A 14,038-nucleotide genomic window follows, 5' to 3' on the forward strand; every position below is an offset into this window, starting at 1 on the left:
TCTCTGCCTCGTGATGACTGGGTGTTGTGTGCTGTCCTTAGGTTGGTTAGGTTTAAGTAGTTCTAAGTTCTAGGGGACTGATGACCACAGATGTTAAGTCCCATAGTGCTCAGAGCCAAATCGCGGGAACTTGAGTGTCATTATCATTGAATGAAAGTGTCATTTCTATTCTTTTCAGCGCGTATTTTGTCAGTTACCTTGTGTACTATACCGTAACCCTTCTGACACATCATGTGAAGTAGTGCACACCAGTGTATTACTTCCTTCATGTCACTATATGTAAGTTTGCAATGAATTTCTTTTAATTTCCTTTGTAAAACAAAAGCCAGAGCTAACTTTTAGTTTTTTATCTGATGTCCGCTACCGGCACAATAGTAATGATAAGAATTAGTTAATTCCATTCAGCTTACATTTTATTCAGTGTAGCACGATGTAACTGTCGTATTTGCACAGTTCCTCTAGGAATGTGTTTCTGCATTAACTGCGCGACTAAGAACGCCTGTGCAGTACTACGTGTGACGTACTGTGTGATTTTGCAGGTGACGAGTGCGCGATGTCCAATAGGTCTCAGACGGTGGGTCTCACACCACCGGAAGGGCTTCTGATAATCAACAGCATTATCATCGCGACGAGCTTCCTCTGGGTAGTCGCGTCCAGCCTCCTAGTATGGGGTAAGTATCTCTCATATCTACCACGTTTCAGAAACTACTTTCGTTTCGATGTGAGAAAGAAGTTTCGCAGCGAAACGATGAACCTGTGCCGTTAACAGTGGAGCGCTAATTAAGCACACCAGACAAAAAAATTGTGAACCCTAGGGGATATGGGCCTAATACTGTGAAACATAACTTATAGTCTTGATAATAGTTCAACTGGGAGTTGCAGAGAGTGCACAAGTCTTGGAGGTACACCATCTCCAACTCAAGCCACTCATTGTGGCTAGACGCTCTAAATATACCAAACTGTAAAGATATTGACTGCTACATTCAACCCACTTTTCCAAATAGCACCAGACATTTCTACGGGATTAAGGTGGAGTGATCTATCTGTCAGAGTGTGGGGGAGAGGGGGAGGGGAGGGGCGAGTATTCATAAATAAGGAACATAAGCTTGCAGCCCTGTGAACATGTATGTTACCGTCTTGGACTCTAGGACTGTCCACTGCAAAATGTGGAAGAAAGGGGTCCCTTGCTCTAACCAAAAATCCATACATATTAAAAAATGTATGTATACAGGGTGTATCATAATTAATGGGGTAAACGCATACAGTTGAAAGTACGCGATACTAGAAGCAAAAAAGTCTCAGTAAACATAGAGTCGAAAATGCATACCCTAAGAGCTACGAGCAATTTTTCATCTTAGATACAGTGAAACATATCTCTTCTACTGCAAGTTCTTTGCTTTCCGTATTTTGGAAACTGCTAGTATGGCAAAACCAAGGAAAAAAAGTCCAGTAAACATGTGCCCTAAAATTCATTCCTTAAGAGCTATGAGAACTTGTTCATCTTTGCTTCTTTGAAACACAACTCTTCTAATGATGAAGTGCTCGTAACTTTTAAGGTATGCGTTTTAGAACACATTTTTGCTGGACATTTTTTTCTTATTTTGGTCCACACTACCACTTGCCAAAATATGGAAAGCAAAGAACTTGCAGTAGAAGAGATTTGTTTCACAATATCGATGATGAAAAATTGCTCGTAACTCTTAAGGTATGCATTTTCGACCCTATGTTTACTGAGACTCTTTTGCTTCTAACATCGTGTACTTACAACTGTATGCGTTTAAACCATTAGTTATGATACACCCTGTATTCATCTCCTCCTAAACCATTGGATCGATTTCAACCAAACTTGGTACGCATAGCACTTCCTGCCTGAAAAGATTCGTTGTGGGGGTAAGAACCACATACATATGAAAAGGGTGGTGGCGGTGGTGGTGGTGGTGGTGGTGGTGCAAAAGCAGTGTAGCGCATGACGCTCGAATATGCATAATTTATTCAACCAGTATTCGCACATGGGACACTTAGTGACTTACAACAAACGTTACACATAATTTCAAACATACACTACGTGATCAAAAGTATCCGGACACCCACGAAAACATACATTTTTCATTTTAGGTGCATTGTGCTGTCACCTACTGCCAGGTACTCCATATTAGCGACCTCAGTAGTCATTAGACACCGTGAGTGAGCAGAATGGGTCGCTCCGCGGAACTCACGGACTTCGAACGTGGTCAGGTGATTGGGTGTCACTTGTATCATACGTCTGTACGCGAGATTTCCACATTCCTAAACGTCCCTGAGTCCACTGTTTCCGATGGATAGTAAAGTGGAAACGTGAAGGGACACGTACAGCACAAAAGCGTACAGGCGGACCTCGTCTGTTGACTGACAGAGACCGCCGACAGTTGAAGAGGGTCGTAATGTGTAATAGGCACACGTCTAACCAGACCATTAAAAAGCAATTCCAAACAGTTAGGATCCACTGCAAGTATTATGACAGTTACGCGGAACGTGAGAACACTTGGATTTCATGGTCGAGCAGCTACTCATAAGCCACACATATCGGTAAATGTCAAAAGACGCCTCGCTTGGTGTAACAAGCGTAAACATTGGACGATTGAACAGTGGAAAAACGTCGTGTGGAATGACGAATCATGGTACACAATGTGGCGATCCGATGGCAGGGTATGGGTATGGCGAATGCCCGGTGATTGTCATCTGCCAGCGTGTGTAGTGCTAACAGTAAATTTCGGAGGCGGTGGTGTTGTGGTGTGGTCGTGTTTTTCATGGAGGGAGCTCGCATTCCTTGTAGTTTTGCGTGGGACTCTCACAGCACAGTCCTACATTCATGTTTGAAGCACTTTCTTGCTTCCCACTATTGAAGAGCAATTTGTGGATGGCGATTTCATCTTTCAACACGATCGGAGCACCTGTTAATAATGCACGGCCAGTGGCAGAGTGGTTACATGACATTAACATCCCTGCACAGAGTCCTGACCTAAATCCTATAGAACACCTTTGGGATGTTTTGGGACGCCAACTTCGTGCCGGGCCTCACCGATCGACATCGATACCTCTCCTCAGTGCGGCACTCCGTGAAGAATGGACTGCCATTGCCCAAGAAACCTTCCAGCACCTAACTGACCGTATTCCTGCGAGAGTGGTAGCTGTCATAAAGGCTAAGGGTGGGCCAACACCATATTGAATTCCATCATTACCGATGGAGGGCGCCACTAACTTGTAAGTCATTTTCGGCCAAATGTTCTTTTAACCTAGGGAACGGGTGATAGTCACTGGGCGCCAAGACAGGACTATAGGATGGGTGGGTGATCATGTTCCGCTGAAACTGTTGCAGGAGAGCAACGGTTTGCCGAGTGAGGTGTGGGCGAGCGTTCTCATGGAGAATGTGTACGCCCTTGCCCAACATTCCTCTTCTCCGGTTCTGAATTGCCCGTTTGAGGTTTCTCAGAGTCTCACTGTACCTGTCAGCGTTAATTGTGGACCCAACGACTCAGCTCCGACGACGAAGTGAAAGAAGAGGTTCATAACTTTCTGAACAGCATGGCGGCGAGCTGGCATGACGTGGGCAAACAAAAACTGCTACAGTGTTTACAAAAATGCATCGACAGTAATGCTGATTTTGTCGAAAAATAGCTAAACGTTCAAGCTGTAAACTGATGTAAACCATTGTTGAAATAAACAAGTCTATGTACTTATAAAAAATAGGAGACCTTACTTTTGGGATTACCCTCGTACTTGTAAGTATAGTGCCACGATTATGAAACAATATCTTAGCAAGATTGTTGAAACAGAACAGTGCTGTAGAGATACATTGAATGACGTCGCGCTATTTTAAACAGTTGGATATTCGGTAGGATACAGGCTGTAATAAATTTTATGGCACTAAATACGCAATAAATTTGTAATACAATGTTCCCAAGACTATTCAAATATCATGTGTGTGTCTACATTCTATCTTAATCACATTTTGCAAAGTAATTTAGTAATACTGTCAATAATTAAATGCCATCCCCCCCCCTCTCTCTCTCCTATCTCTCTTAGCTCTCTCTCTCTCTCTCTCTCTCTCTCTCTCTCTCTCTCTCTCTCTCTCTCTCTCTCTCCCTTTCTCTCTCTCCTATCTCTCTTAGCTCTCTCTCTCCCTGTCTCTCTCTCTCTCAATCTCTCTCTCTCACGCTCTCTCTCTCTCTCTCTCACTCTCTCTCTCTCTCTCTCTCTCTCTCTCTCTCTCTCTCTCACACACACACACACACACACACACACTCTCTTTCTCTCTCTCTCTCTCTCACTGTCTCACTCAGTGTACCACCTGAGTGAACCTAAAGTAAGCAGTTAAATACACTGATGAGCCAAAATGTTGTGACCACCAGCTTAACAAGGTGTTTATTCACATTTGAAACGCAATACAACAGCGATTCCGTGTGGTATGAACTAGACAAGGACTCAGTAGTTTCCGGAGGTATATGGCGCCAAATGTCTACGGACACACCGCCTTTAAATTGCGGGGCTATAGTTTGAGCTCACGGAGCTGACAGCCGATAGCGTCCCAAGTGTATTCCACTGGATTCAAATCAGGCGAATTTGTTGGGCAATACATCAGTATGAATTCACTATCTTCCCTCTCAAACCACTATAGTAAGAGTCTGGCCTTGTAAGACGCACATTTATCCTGCCGGAAGATGCCATCGCCTTCAGGGAAGACGTGAACCATGAAAGAGACGCACCTGGTCCGTAATAATGCCCACGTAGTTCACAGTAGTCATGATGGCTTCGATAACTTCCACAGGTCCTACGGAAACCCACGTGATGTCCCCCATGGCTTAATACTGCCGCCACCGGCCTACGTCCGTGGCGCAGTGTACCTCTGGAGCAGCTGTTCACCTGAATGGTGGCGGATCCCGACACGATAATTGAGAGGAACCGACCAGGCGCCACGCTTCCATAGATCCAAAGTGCAATCTCGATGATCTGGTGCCAACTGCAATCAGAATTTGCAAAATCCTGCAAGTGTTTCAAATGGTTACCCTGACCCAGAAAGGCAAGAGCCGGACACACCTTTCAAGACGCAAGCTGAATTACTGTCCACAAACGGATTAACGAAACGGAAGAATTTATGGCCCTAGCTGTGGAGCGTATAGTGGTGAACTACACAATATCATATGAAGATAGTAACTGTTCTCGAAAGAACAGATACCATTAATGACCGTGCAGCTTCTCTAGAACAAATGATAATTAATTGAAATTTTCAGCTGCCGACAGGTGTTGTCGATATATCTCGATGGGGAGAGTTGAAAATGTGTGCCCCGACCGGGACTCGAACCCGGGATCTACTACTTACATGGCACATGGCAGACGCTGTATCCATCATTTTGTTCACTTTTGTTCGTTGCATCTGCTCGGGGCGGACGTCGTAAGAGTTCCGTTTAAGTTCGTTGTTGATCGATTAACGCAGTTTTATTTTTATTTTATTATTATTTTTTTTTATTACAGAGGGCAGCTAACCCTCTGACCGAACACGCTGAGTTACCGTGCCGGCAGGCATCTGAGCCACTAAGGACACAGATGAATAGCGCGACTGCAGGGACTTATCCTTTGCACGCTTCCCTTGAGACACACATTCCCAACTGTCCACAATCTACCTACGTAATGTTCCTAATAGATATTTGCCCATCCACTCGTTACTCGCGCCCACTAAGGTGACGATTCCCGTAAGAGTTAAAATGAGTAATAGAAGGTGTTAACATACGCAAGTTTTAAGCAAACAGATTAATTTATTCCATTAAAAAGACAAACATGAAATGCATCTGACTATCTACCAATCACAGCTAATATTACAAAGCTTCCCTGCATGGTTTACAGCAGGTGAACTTGTTAGTTCTCAGAGTTACTTGAATGGCTTGAGAATGTGCCCTTTAGACACAACTGACATTCCAGAAATAACGCACAAGCTTCTAACTAATTGAACACACTGGCTGATAGCCTGACCTCTGTACTGAGAAACGCATACTAGTGCTGCTAATAATGCTCACCGTGCGTTATCAGGATGAGGTATGCAGAGTGTTGTCGTCTTGACTGTCCCTCTCTAGTACGGACGGAGGGACGTGGTTCCACCGATACGAGCCCTGAATCTCGAACACATTCCTAGATCGGCCCATGTCACCATCTCTGGACGAACTCTGCCACGCGCACCTCGTCTCTGTCCCCTAACGAACTCCCAAATTTTCTAGCCGAATCATACAGCCGGCATTCTCCTTCCCACCGAACACAACGTGACTACCAATCGCTGTATAAGAGCATTCAGCCCGCCAATGGCGTGAGTGCGTCTTCCGCGAAAATTCCACCAAGAAAAACGCGTTGCCTTAAAACTCCAATGGCTTTTCGATCATCCTCCTCTTCCAAAAATCTGCTCCCAGTGATCCATCTTCCTGATGTCACAGGCATTTTTATAATCACAACTTTTTGTGCCCAGAAAGAAAACTTTTCTCGAGGCTAGGCTCTTATTTTGTGGCATGCTGTGGATCTTTGGGAAAGTGCTATACTATTTTCTGCGAAAGCCAGTCTTCAGAATACAGCAGAGCACCCCCGGTGTCATGCTGATTAAAGTTCCACCCCCCCTCCCCCCTCCCCACTCGGCACTGCTCAACCGCTAGGCTGGAGACGTAAACGAACCAATAGCACTGGTCTCCCAGGGCTTGCCTGGCGATGTAACTTTCATGGAGACAGCACCTTACGCTACCAGTCCTATGCTAATGCCAGAGTACCTGCTTGGCTGTTAGGCCCACATTTTCATTACGTCGGACACTTACTTGCCTTTCCCACCTTCCCCAGATCCAGCGTGCGTCCTGTTCCCAAACATTCTCAGAAAGGAAAGAAAGAGAAGAACTGAACCATGTTAAATGTAGTTAAGATATGACGTCAGTTAGAGGTCAGTACATACAGTCCCTACAGCCCAGTTCGCTTTTATAAGCCATCATCATAATAGTCTGCCTCCTCACTATCCTCTTAGTACAGTGTAATTTTCATATTCCGTGAAAAGGGACATGCCAAGTAGCTTGCTGCTTTTCAAATTAACGACGTCATTTAGTCAATGTGACCATTCGTTGAGGTCGACTTTTGTGCAACGCAGTGTTCGGCTTTGTGCACTGAACATCGTAGTCTGAAACACTCGTGCCTGCACACGCACTTCGCTCTGCTTTAGGTCTGGCACAGATCGTAGCCTGTTCTGCTTTACAGAGCAAGCGAGCCTCAGATCTCCACATTCTGTGGTGAGGCGTCGCCGTCCACCGTCTTGTCGCTCACGACAGAGGAACACGCAAACAGCTAAACAGATTCGCTGTATTCGAGAAATTCGTTACCGGGCGCCTGTCCTTAAGACCAGGTCCTCATTCAAATGAGCAAAAACTAGGCAAAGGTTTGGAATTTTTTTGAGACAATTTAAAAACGTACAAAGGATCCTTTTGGGGATTAGGATTGATCATACTTTGAACTTTATTCTAGATTTTCAATACAAAAAACAAAATGGCGCCCTTAACAATGGTTTGATCAAGGGCCTGAGAGTTTGAAGTACGCAGACTGCGTGCTGTGTAGCCCCTCAGCAGTTATCTGAAATCAAAAATGGATATCATCAGTCGACTCTGCATTAAATTTATGGGCGCTTATACCCAAAATGAAATAACCTTAGATTTAACGATATGGTGCTAACTCTGAGTTCGATTCACTCATTATGTCTTCACAAAAAATAGTTAATGTTAACAAATTTCCTATATTACAGGCATAAGATGCCAACAAAAGTGTTTACTTTTCGGAGGTCAAAGGTGGAAGTTAATAAACTAAATTATGTTTATTTTATGTTTGACAGTTTTGAAAAATCGTTTCCAGGGAAAAACGTCTTTAAAGTTTAGGGGAAATTTTTATATGTACTATTAGTTGCATTGCTGCATTAGTTGTATTGTTGCATAAAAACTACATGTTATTATGTATTTTTGATGTTGCTGAACACAAATCTGAAGTTAGATTTTGAAAATTCAAAATGGGTAATCCAATATGGAGGACCATAAATTTTGTTTTGACCAGTTCTGACCAAAATTTCATTAAAAAAAGTGTTTTCGTACTTGTCTGCAATTGCACGACCGTATATCAACGCTTCCCCTAACTCGAAGTGTTCCCGGAGAGCAATTCCCTCGTTCTTCTTGGCGACAAAAGCCGATCTGGCTGAACTGGATATGCTGCGTTCGGCTGCCTGTACACGTTGTTCGTCAGCTTTTTCGGCGAATATGTTTGCATGCACACTGGAATATAAATCATTTTGTGAACTTGCGTCATTGCACGATAAGTTTGTTGCTGACCCGGGCGTCTCCGGCTGTGAGCTTTCACGGCGGCCGTGACACTGCTTCGGACAATGGACTGTAGAAACTTTTGCAACCCACAGATTAAAAAAAACCTTTTCGTCCCAACATTCTAGACACATATACCTTAAAATAATTCAATATAAAAATCGAATTTTCGACCATTTGAAATGAGAACCTGGCCTTAACAAAATACATTTTGTCGAAGTCGCTTGTGTCAGTCGATTTCCGCATTTGCGCCCCTTATCGACACTAGAATAATTTCCCTTCGCCTCTGCTCCGCTTTCACCGCCAGCAGTGCCAGCATTTGAGCTTCAGTGTTGCGCTGGGCTGTGGTCATAAAGTTTTTGCTTATCAGTGCCTGTAACTGCTTATGTTGGGAATTATGTTTTTTGGTTCTTAAACTGCAATACCACAATACGTCAAATTTCCCTATTATAGTGTATATATATGAATACAACTACTACCACACATTACTTTCTGGTAAACTGAAATTTTTTACAATACTATTGCCCACAGTTCTGAAAAAGATTCGTACCAAGTACAGTCTCCTTCCATTGTTCAACGGACACAACCGAAAGTACCAACATTTTCCCAATCATTTGTTGTTGTTGTGGTCTTCAGTCCTGAGACTGGTTTGATGCAGCTCTCCATGCTACTCTATCCTGTGCAAGCTTTTTCATCTCCCAGTACCTACTGCAACCTACATCCTCCTGAATCTGCTTAGTGTATTCATCTCTTGGTCTCCCTCTACGATTTTTACCCTCCACGCTGCCCTCCAATACTAAATTGGTGATCCCTTGATGCCTCAGAACATGTCCTACCAACCGATCCCTTCTTCTGGTCAAGTTGCGCCACAAACTTCTCTTCTCCCCAATCCTATTCAATACTTCCTCATTAGTTATGTGATCTACCCATCTAATCTTCAGCATTCTTCTGTAGCACCACATTTCGAAAGCTTCTATTCTCTTCTTGTCCAAACTATTTATCGTCCATGTTTCACTTCCATACATGGCTACACTCCATACAAATACTTTCAGAAATGACTTCCTGACACTTAAATTAATACTGGATGTTAACAAATTTCTCTTCTTCAGAAACGCTTTCCTTGCCATTGCCAGCCTACATTTTATATCCTCTCTAATTCGACCATCATCAGTTATTTTGCTCCCCAAATAACAAAACTCCTTTACTACTTTAAGTGCCTCATTTCCTAATCTAATTCCCTCAGCATCACCCGACTTAATTAGACTACATTCCATTATCCTTGTTTTGCTTTTGTTGATGTTCATCTTATATCCTCCTTTCAAGACACTGTCCATTCCATTCAACTGCTCTTCCAAGTCCTTTGCTGTCTCTGACAGAATTACAATGTCATCGGCGAACCTCAAAGTTTTTATTTCTTCTCCATGAATTTTAATACCTACTCCGAATTTTTCTTTTGTTTCCTTTACTGCTTGCTCAATATACAAATTGAACAACATCGGGGAGAGGCTACAACCCTGTCTTACTCCCTTCCCAACCACTGCTTCCCTTTCATGTCCCTCGACTCTTATAACTGCCATCTGGTTTCTGTACAAATTGTAAATAGCCTTTCGCTCCCTGTATTTTACCCCTGCCACCTTTAGAATTTGAAAGAGAGTATTCCAGTCAACATTGTCAAAAGCTTTCTCTAAGTCTACAAATGCTAGAAACGTAGGTTTGCCTTTCCTTAATCTTTCTTCTAAGATACGTCGTAAGGTCAGTATTGCCTCACGTGTTCCAGTGTTTCTGCGGAATCCAAACTGATCTTCCCCGAGGTTGGCTTCTACTAGTTTTTCCATTCGTCTGTAAGGAATTCGTGTTAGTATTTTGCAGCTGTGACTTATTAAGCTGATAGTTCGGTAATTTTCACATCTGTCAACGCCTGCTTTCTTTGGGATTGGAATTATTATATTCTTCTTGAAGTCTGAGGGTATTTCGCCTGTCTCATACATCTTCCTCACCAGATGGTAGAGTTTTGTCAGGACTGGCTCTCCCACGGCCGTCAGTAGTTCCAATGGAATATTGTCTACTCCGGGGGCTTTGTTTCGACTCAGGTCTTTCAGTGCTCTGTCAAACTCTTCACGCAGTATCATTCCTCCCATTTCATCTTCATCTACATCCTCTTCCATTTCCATAATATTGTCCTCAAGTACATCGCCCTTGTATAGACCCTCTATATACTCCTTCCACCTTTCTGCTTTCCCTTCTTTGCTTAGAACTGGGTTTCCATCTGAGCTCTTGATATTCATACATGACGTTCTCTTATCACCAAAGGTCTCTTTAATTTTCCTGTAGGCGGTATCTATAGATAGGCCTCTACATCCTTACATTTGTCCTCTAGCCATCCCTGCTTAGCCATTTTGCACTTCCTGTCGATCTCATTTTTGAGACTTTTGTATTCCTTTTTGCCTGTTTCACTTACTGCATTTTTATATTTTCTCCTTTCATCAATTAAATTCAATATTTCTTCTGTTACCCAAGGATTTCTACTAGCCCTCGTCTTTTTACCTACTTGATCCTCTGCTGCCTTCACTACTTCATCCCTCAAAGCTACCCATTCTTCTTCTACTGTATTTATTTCCCCCATTCCTGTCAATTGCTCCCTTATGCTCTCCCTGAATCTCTGTACAACCTCTGGTTCTTTTAGTTTATCCAGGTCCCATCTCCTTAAATTCCCACCTTTTTGCAGTTTCTTCAGTTTTAATCTACAGGTCATAACCAATAGATTGCGATCAGAGTCCACATCTGCCCCTGGAAATGTCTTACAATTTAAAACCTGGTTCGTAAATCTCTGTCTTACCATTATATAATCTATCTGATACCTTTTAGTATCTCCAGGGTTCTTCCATGTATACAACCTTCTTTCATGATTCTTAAACCAAGTGTTAGTTATGATTATGTTGTGCTCTGTGCAAAATTCTACCAGGCGGCTTCCTCTTTCATTTCTGTCCCCCAATCCATATTCACCTACTATGTTTCCTTCTCTCCCTTTTCCTACACTCGAATTCCAGTCACCCATGACTATTAAATTTTCGTCTCCCTTCACAATCTGAATAATTTCTTTTATTTCATCATACATTTCTTCAATTTCTTCGTCATCTGCAGAGCTAGTTGGCATATAAACTTGTACTACTGTAGTAGGTGTGGGCTTCGTATCTATCTTGGCCACAATAATGCGTTCACTATGCTGTTTGTAGTAGCTTACCCGCATTCCTATTTTCCTATTCATTATTAAACCTACTCCTGCATTACCCCTATTTGATTTTGTGTTTATAACCCTGTAGTCACCTGACCAGAAGTCTTGTTCCTCCTGCCACCGAACTTCACTAATTCCCACTATATCTAACTTTAACCTATCCATTTCCGTTTTTAAATTTTCTAACCTACCTGCCCTATTAAGGGATCTGACATTCCACGCTCCGATCCGTAGAACGCCAGTTTTCTTTCTCCTAATAACGACATCCTCTTGAGTAGTCCCCGCCCGGAGATCCGAGTGGGGGACTATTTTACCTCCGGAATATTTTACCCAAGAGGACGCCATCATCATGTAGTCATACAGTAAAGCTGCATGCCCTCGGGAAAAATTACGGCTGTAGTTTCCCCTTGCTTTCAGCCGTTCGCAGTACCGGCACAGCAAGGCCGTTTTGGTTATTGTTACAAGGCCAGATCAGTCAATCATCCAGACTGTTGCCCTTGCAACTACTGAAAAGGCTGCTGCCCCTCTTCAGGAACCACACGTTTGTCTGGCCTCTCAACAGATACCCCTCCGTTGTGGTTGCACCTACGGTACGGCTATCTGTATCACTGAGGCACGCAAGCCTCCCCACCAACGGCAAGGTCCATGGTTCATGGGGGGGGTTCCCAATCATATGACAGTGAAATTTGATAGATAACTAACTCATTATTGTAGAAGAGACACAAGCTGAAAAAAAATTACTTCCTGTTTTGACCACCAGGTGCAAATTTGGCGTTGTGCAGCATCTAGTCGACGTCTCTGATCCTCACATTGAACAAACTGTTAATAATAAAATCAACAGTATGCCTTTCTCTCTTGTTTGACCTTTTCTGAACATACCCCGTTCCAAATCCATTACATTCAAAAACATTTCTATTCTGGTACGTGGTACTTACTGGCATTATGGTAAACGTGGAAGGCAGCACCCCCATTCACACAACCTGTTTATTTAAAATATATAAACAGTGTTTTACAGATAATCGAAGCATTTAACCATAAAATTTTCCTTAACAAATGAACAAATTTGGAAAATTCTTTTGACCTTAAACCTTAAGTTGAATAAGCTTTTAAAATTTACCAAAGAAATTTGAAGTGCTGTATTTCAAAACAGCAAACAATATGACAATGATTACAAGACGGCCGGACCTGCAGCCCACCCGTTATCGGATGACCGGCCGGTGTCGCCGAGCGGTTCTAGGCGCTTCAGTCCGGTACCGCACTGCTGCTATGGTCGCAGATTCGAATCCTGCCTCAGACATGGATGTGTGTGTTGTCCTTAGGTTAGTTGGGTTCAGGTAGTTCTAAGTCTAGGGGACTGATGACCTCAGATGTTAAGTCCCATAGTGCTTAAAGCCATTTGAACCATTCGTTATCGGGTAAAACAGCGGTGTTTACCGCCGCGTTGGACACAGTCTGTCTTAATAAATGCCCTTCTGCACGACATAAGAACTATATAAGCACCATTGATGACAAGAGTGATTCAATTACTCTGAAAAGATGACTTAAATTTTAATTTGAAAGCTGTACGTCGAAAGTTGCAACCAAGGTGCGACTGGATCCCAACCCGTCCCTTCTGACAATTTTATTTTGAATAAAGCCCTGGTGACAGTTGGCTGTTGATATTTTCAAAGTTAAACTGATTGTCAGTTATTAAGACCGATCTGAAGGAACGTCTTAAAAAATTACTTGTGAATACCTATTACAAGAGAACTCACTAGGCGAAACCACAAGATCCAGCTAAAATACCCCAATAATGAACTGGTCTTTCAAACACAGAAACGAACAGCTTAGTATAACAGTTGTTCAGATTGTAACTAATGACTGAGAAATGCAATTACAATCAATGAACTGAACCGGTTAACAGCTAAATCTAAACACAAGGTCTCTCTTTTGTTTAACGGCAACTTGTGCATTAGTACAATTTTTCGGCTGTATTTACGGCCAAGAGCTGATTAATTAGAACATTAATGATCGGGTACCAACCAGAAAGGAAAGGCAATATAATAGCGGGACAAATTTCCAAACGACAACTAGCGTCTTAGTACAATACTACTGCCTATATTTACGACCAAAGAGCCTACAGAGTAAAGCTCTCAGGGTTGGTTACATACCAGAAAATAATAAGGAGGGCAGGTAGACAATGAAACAAATCACCATGAGGATTACGGAATGCTATTTCCCTTTATCAGCAAGCAGTTCCATGGGCAGATGTTACTGACAAGGGAACCTCCCCATCGCACCCCTCTCAGATTTAGTTGTAAGTTCGCACAGGGATAGGCCTTGAAAAACTGAACACAAGTCAATCGAGAAAACAGGAAGAAGTTGTGTGGAACTATGGAAAAATAACCAAAATATACAAACTGAGTAGTCCATGCGCAAGATAGGCAACATCAAGGACAAGATAAGCTGAGGAGCG

General features: G+C 42.8%; 1 protein-coding gene across 1 annotated transcript in view; it reads left to right on the forward strand.

The window, feature by feature from the left end:
- Positions 1-552: 552 nt before the first annotated feature.
- LOC126481634 (uncharacterized) overlaps positions 553-14,038 on the forward strand; it is an 81,600-nt gene continuing 68,114 nt past the window's right edge. The window contains exon 1 of the mRNA XM_050105532.1: positions 553-671. Coding sequence (XP_049961489.1) covers positions 554-671 — 118 coding nt within the window. The 5' untranslated portion in view covers position 553. The remainder of the gene's footprint in view (positions 672-14,038) is intronic.

Source organism: Schistocerca serialis, chromosome 5 (genome assembly GCF_023864345.2).
Source record: "Schistocerca serialis cubense isolate TAMUIC-IGC-003099 chromosome 5, iqSchSeri2.2, whole genome shotgun sequence".
Classification (NCBI taxonomy): Eukaryota; Metazoa; Arthropoda; class Insecta; order Orthoptera; family Acrididae; genus Schistocerca; species Schistocerca serialis.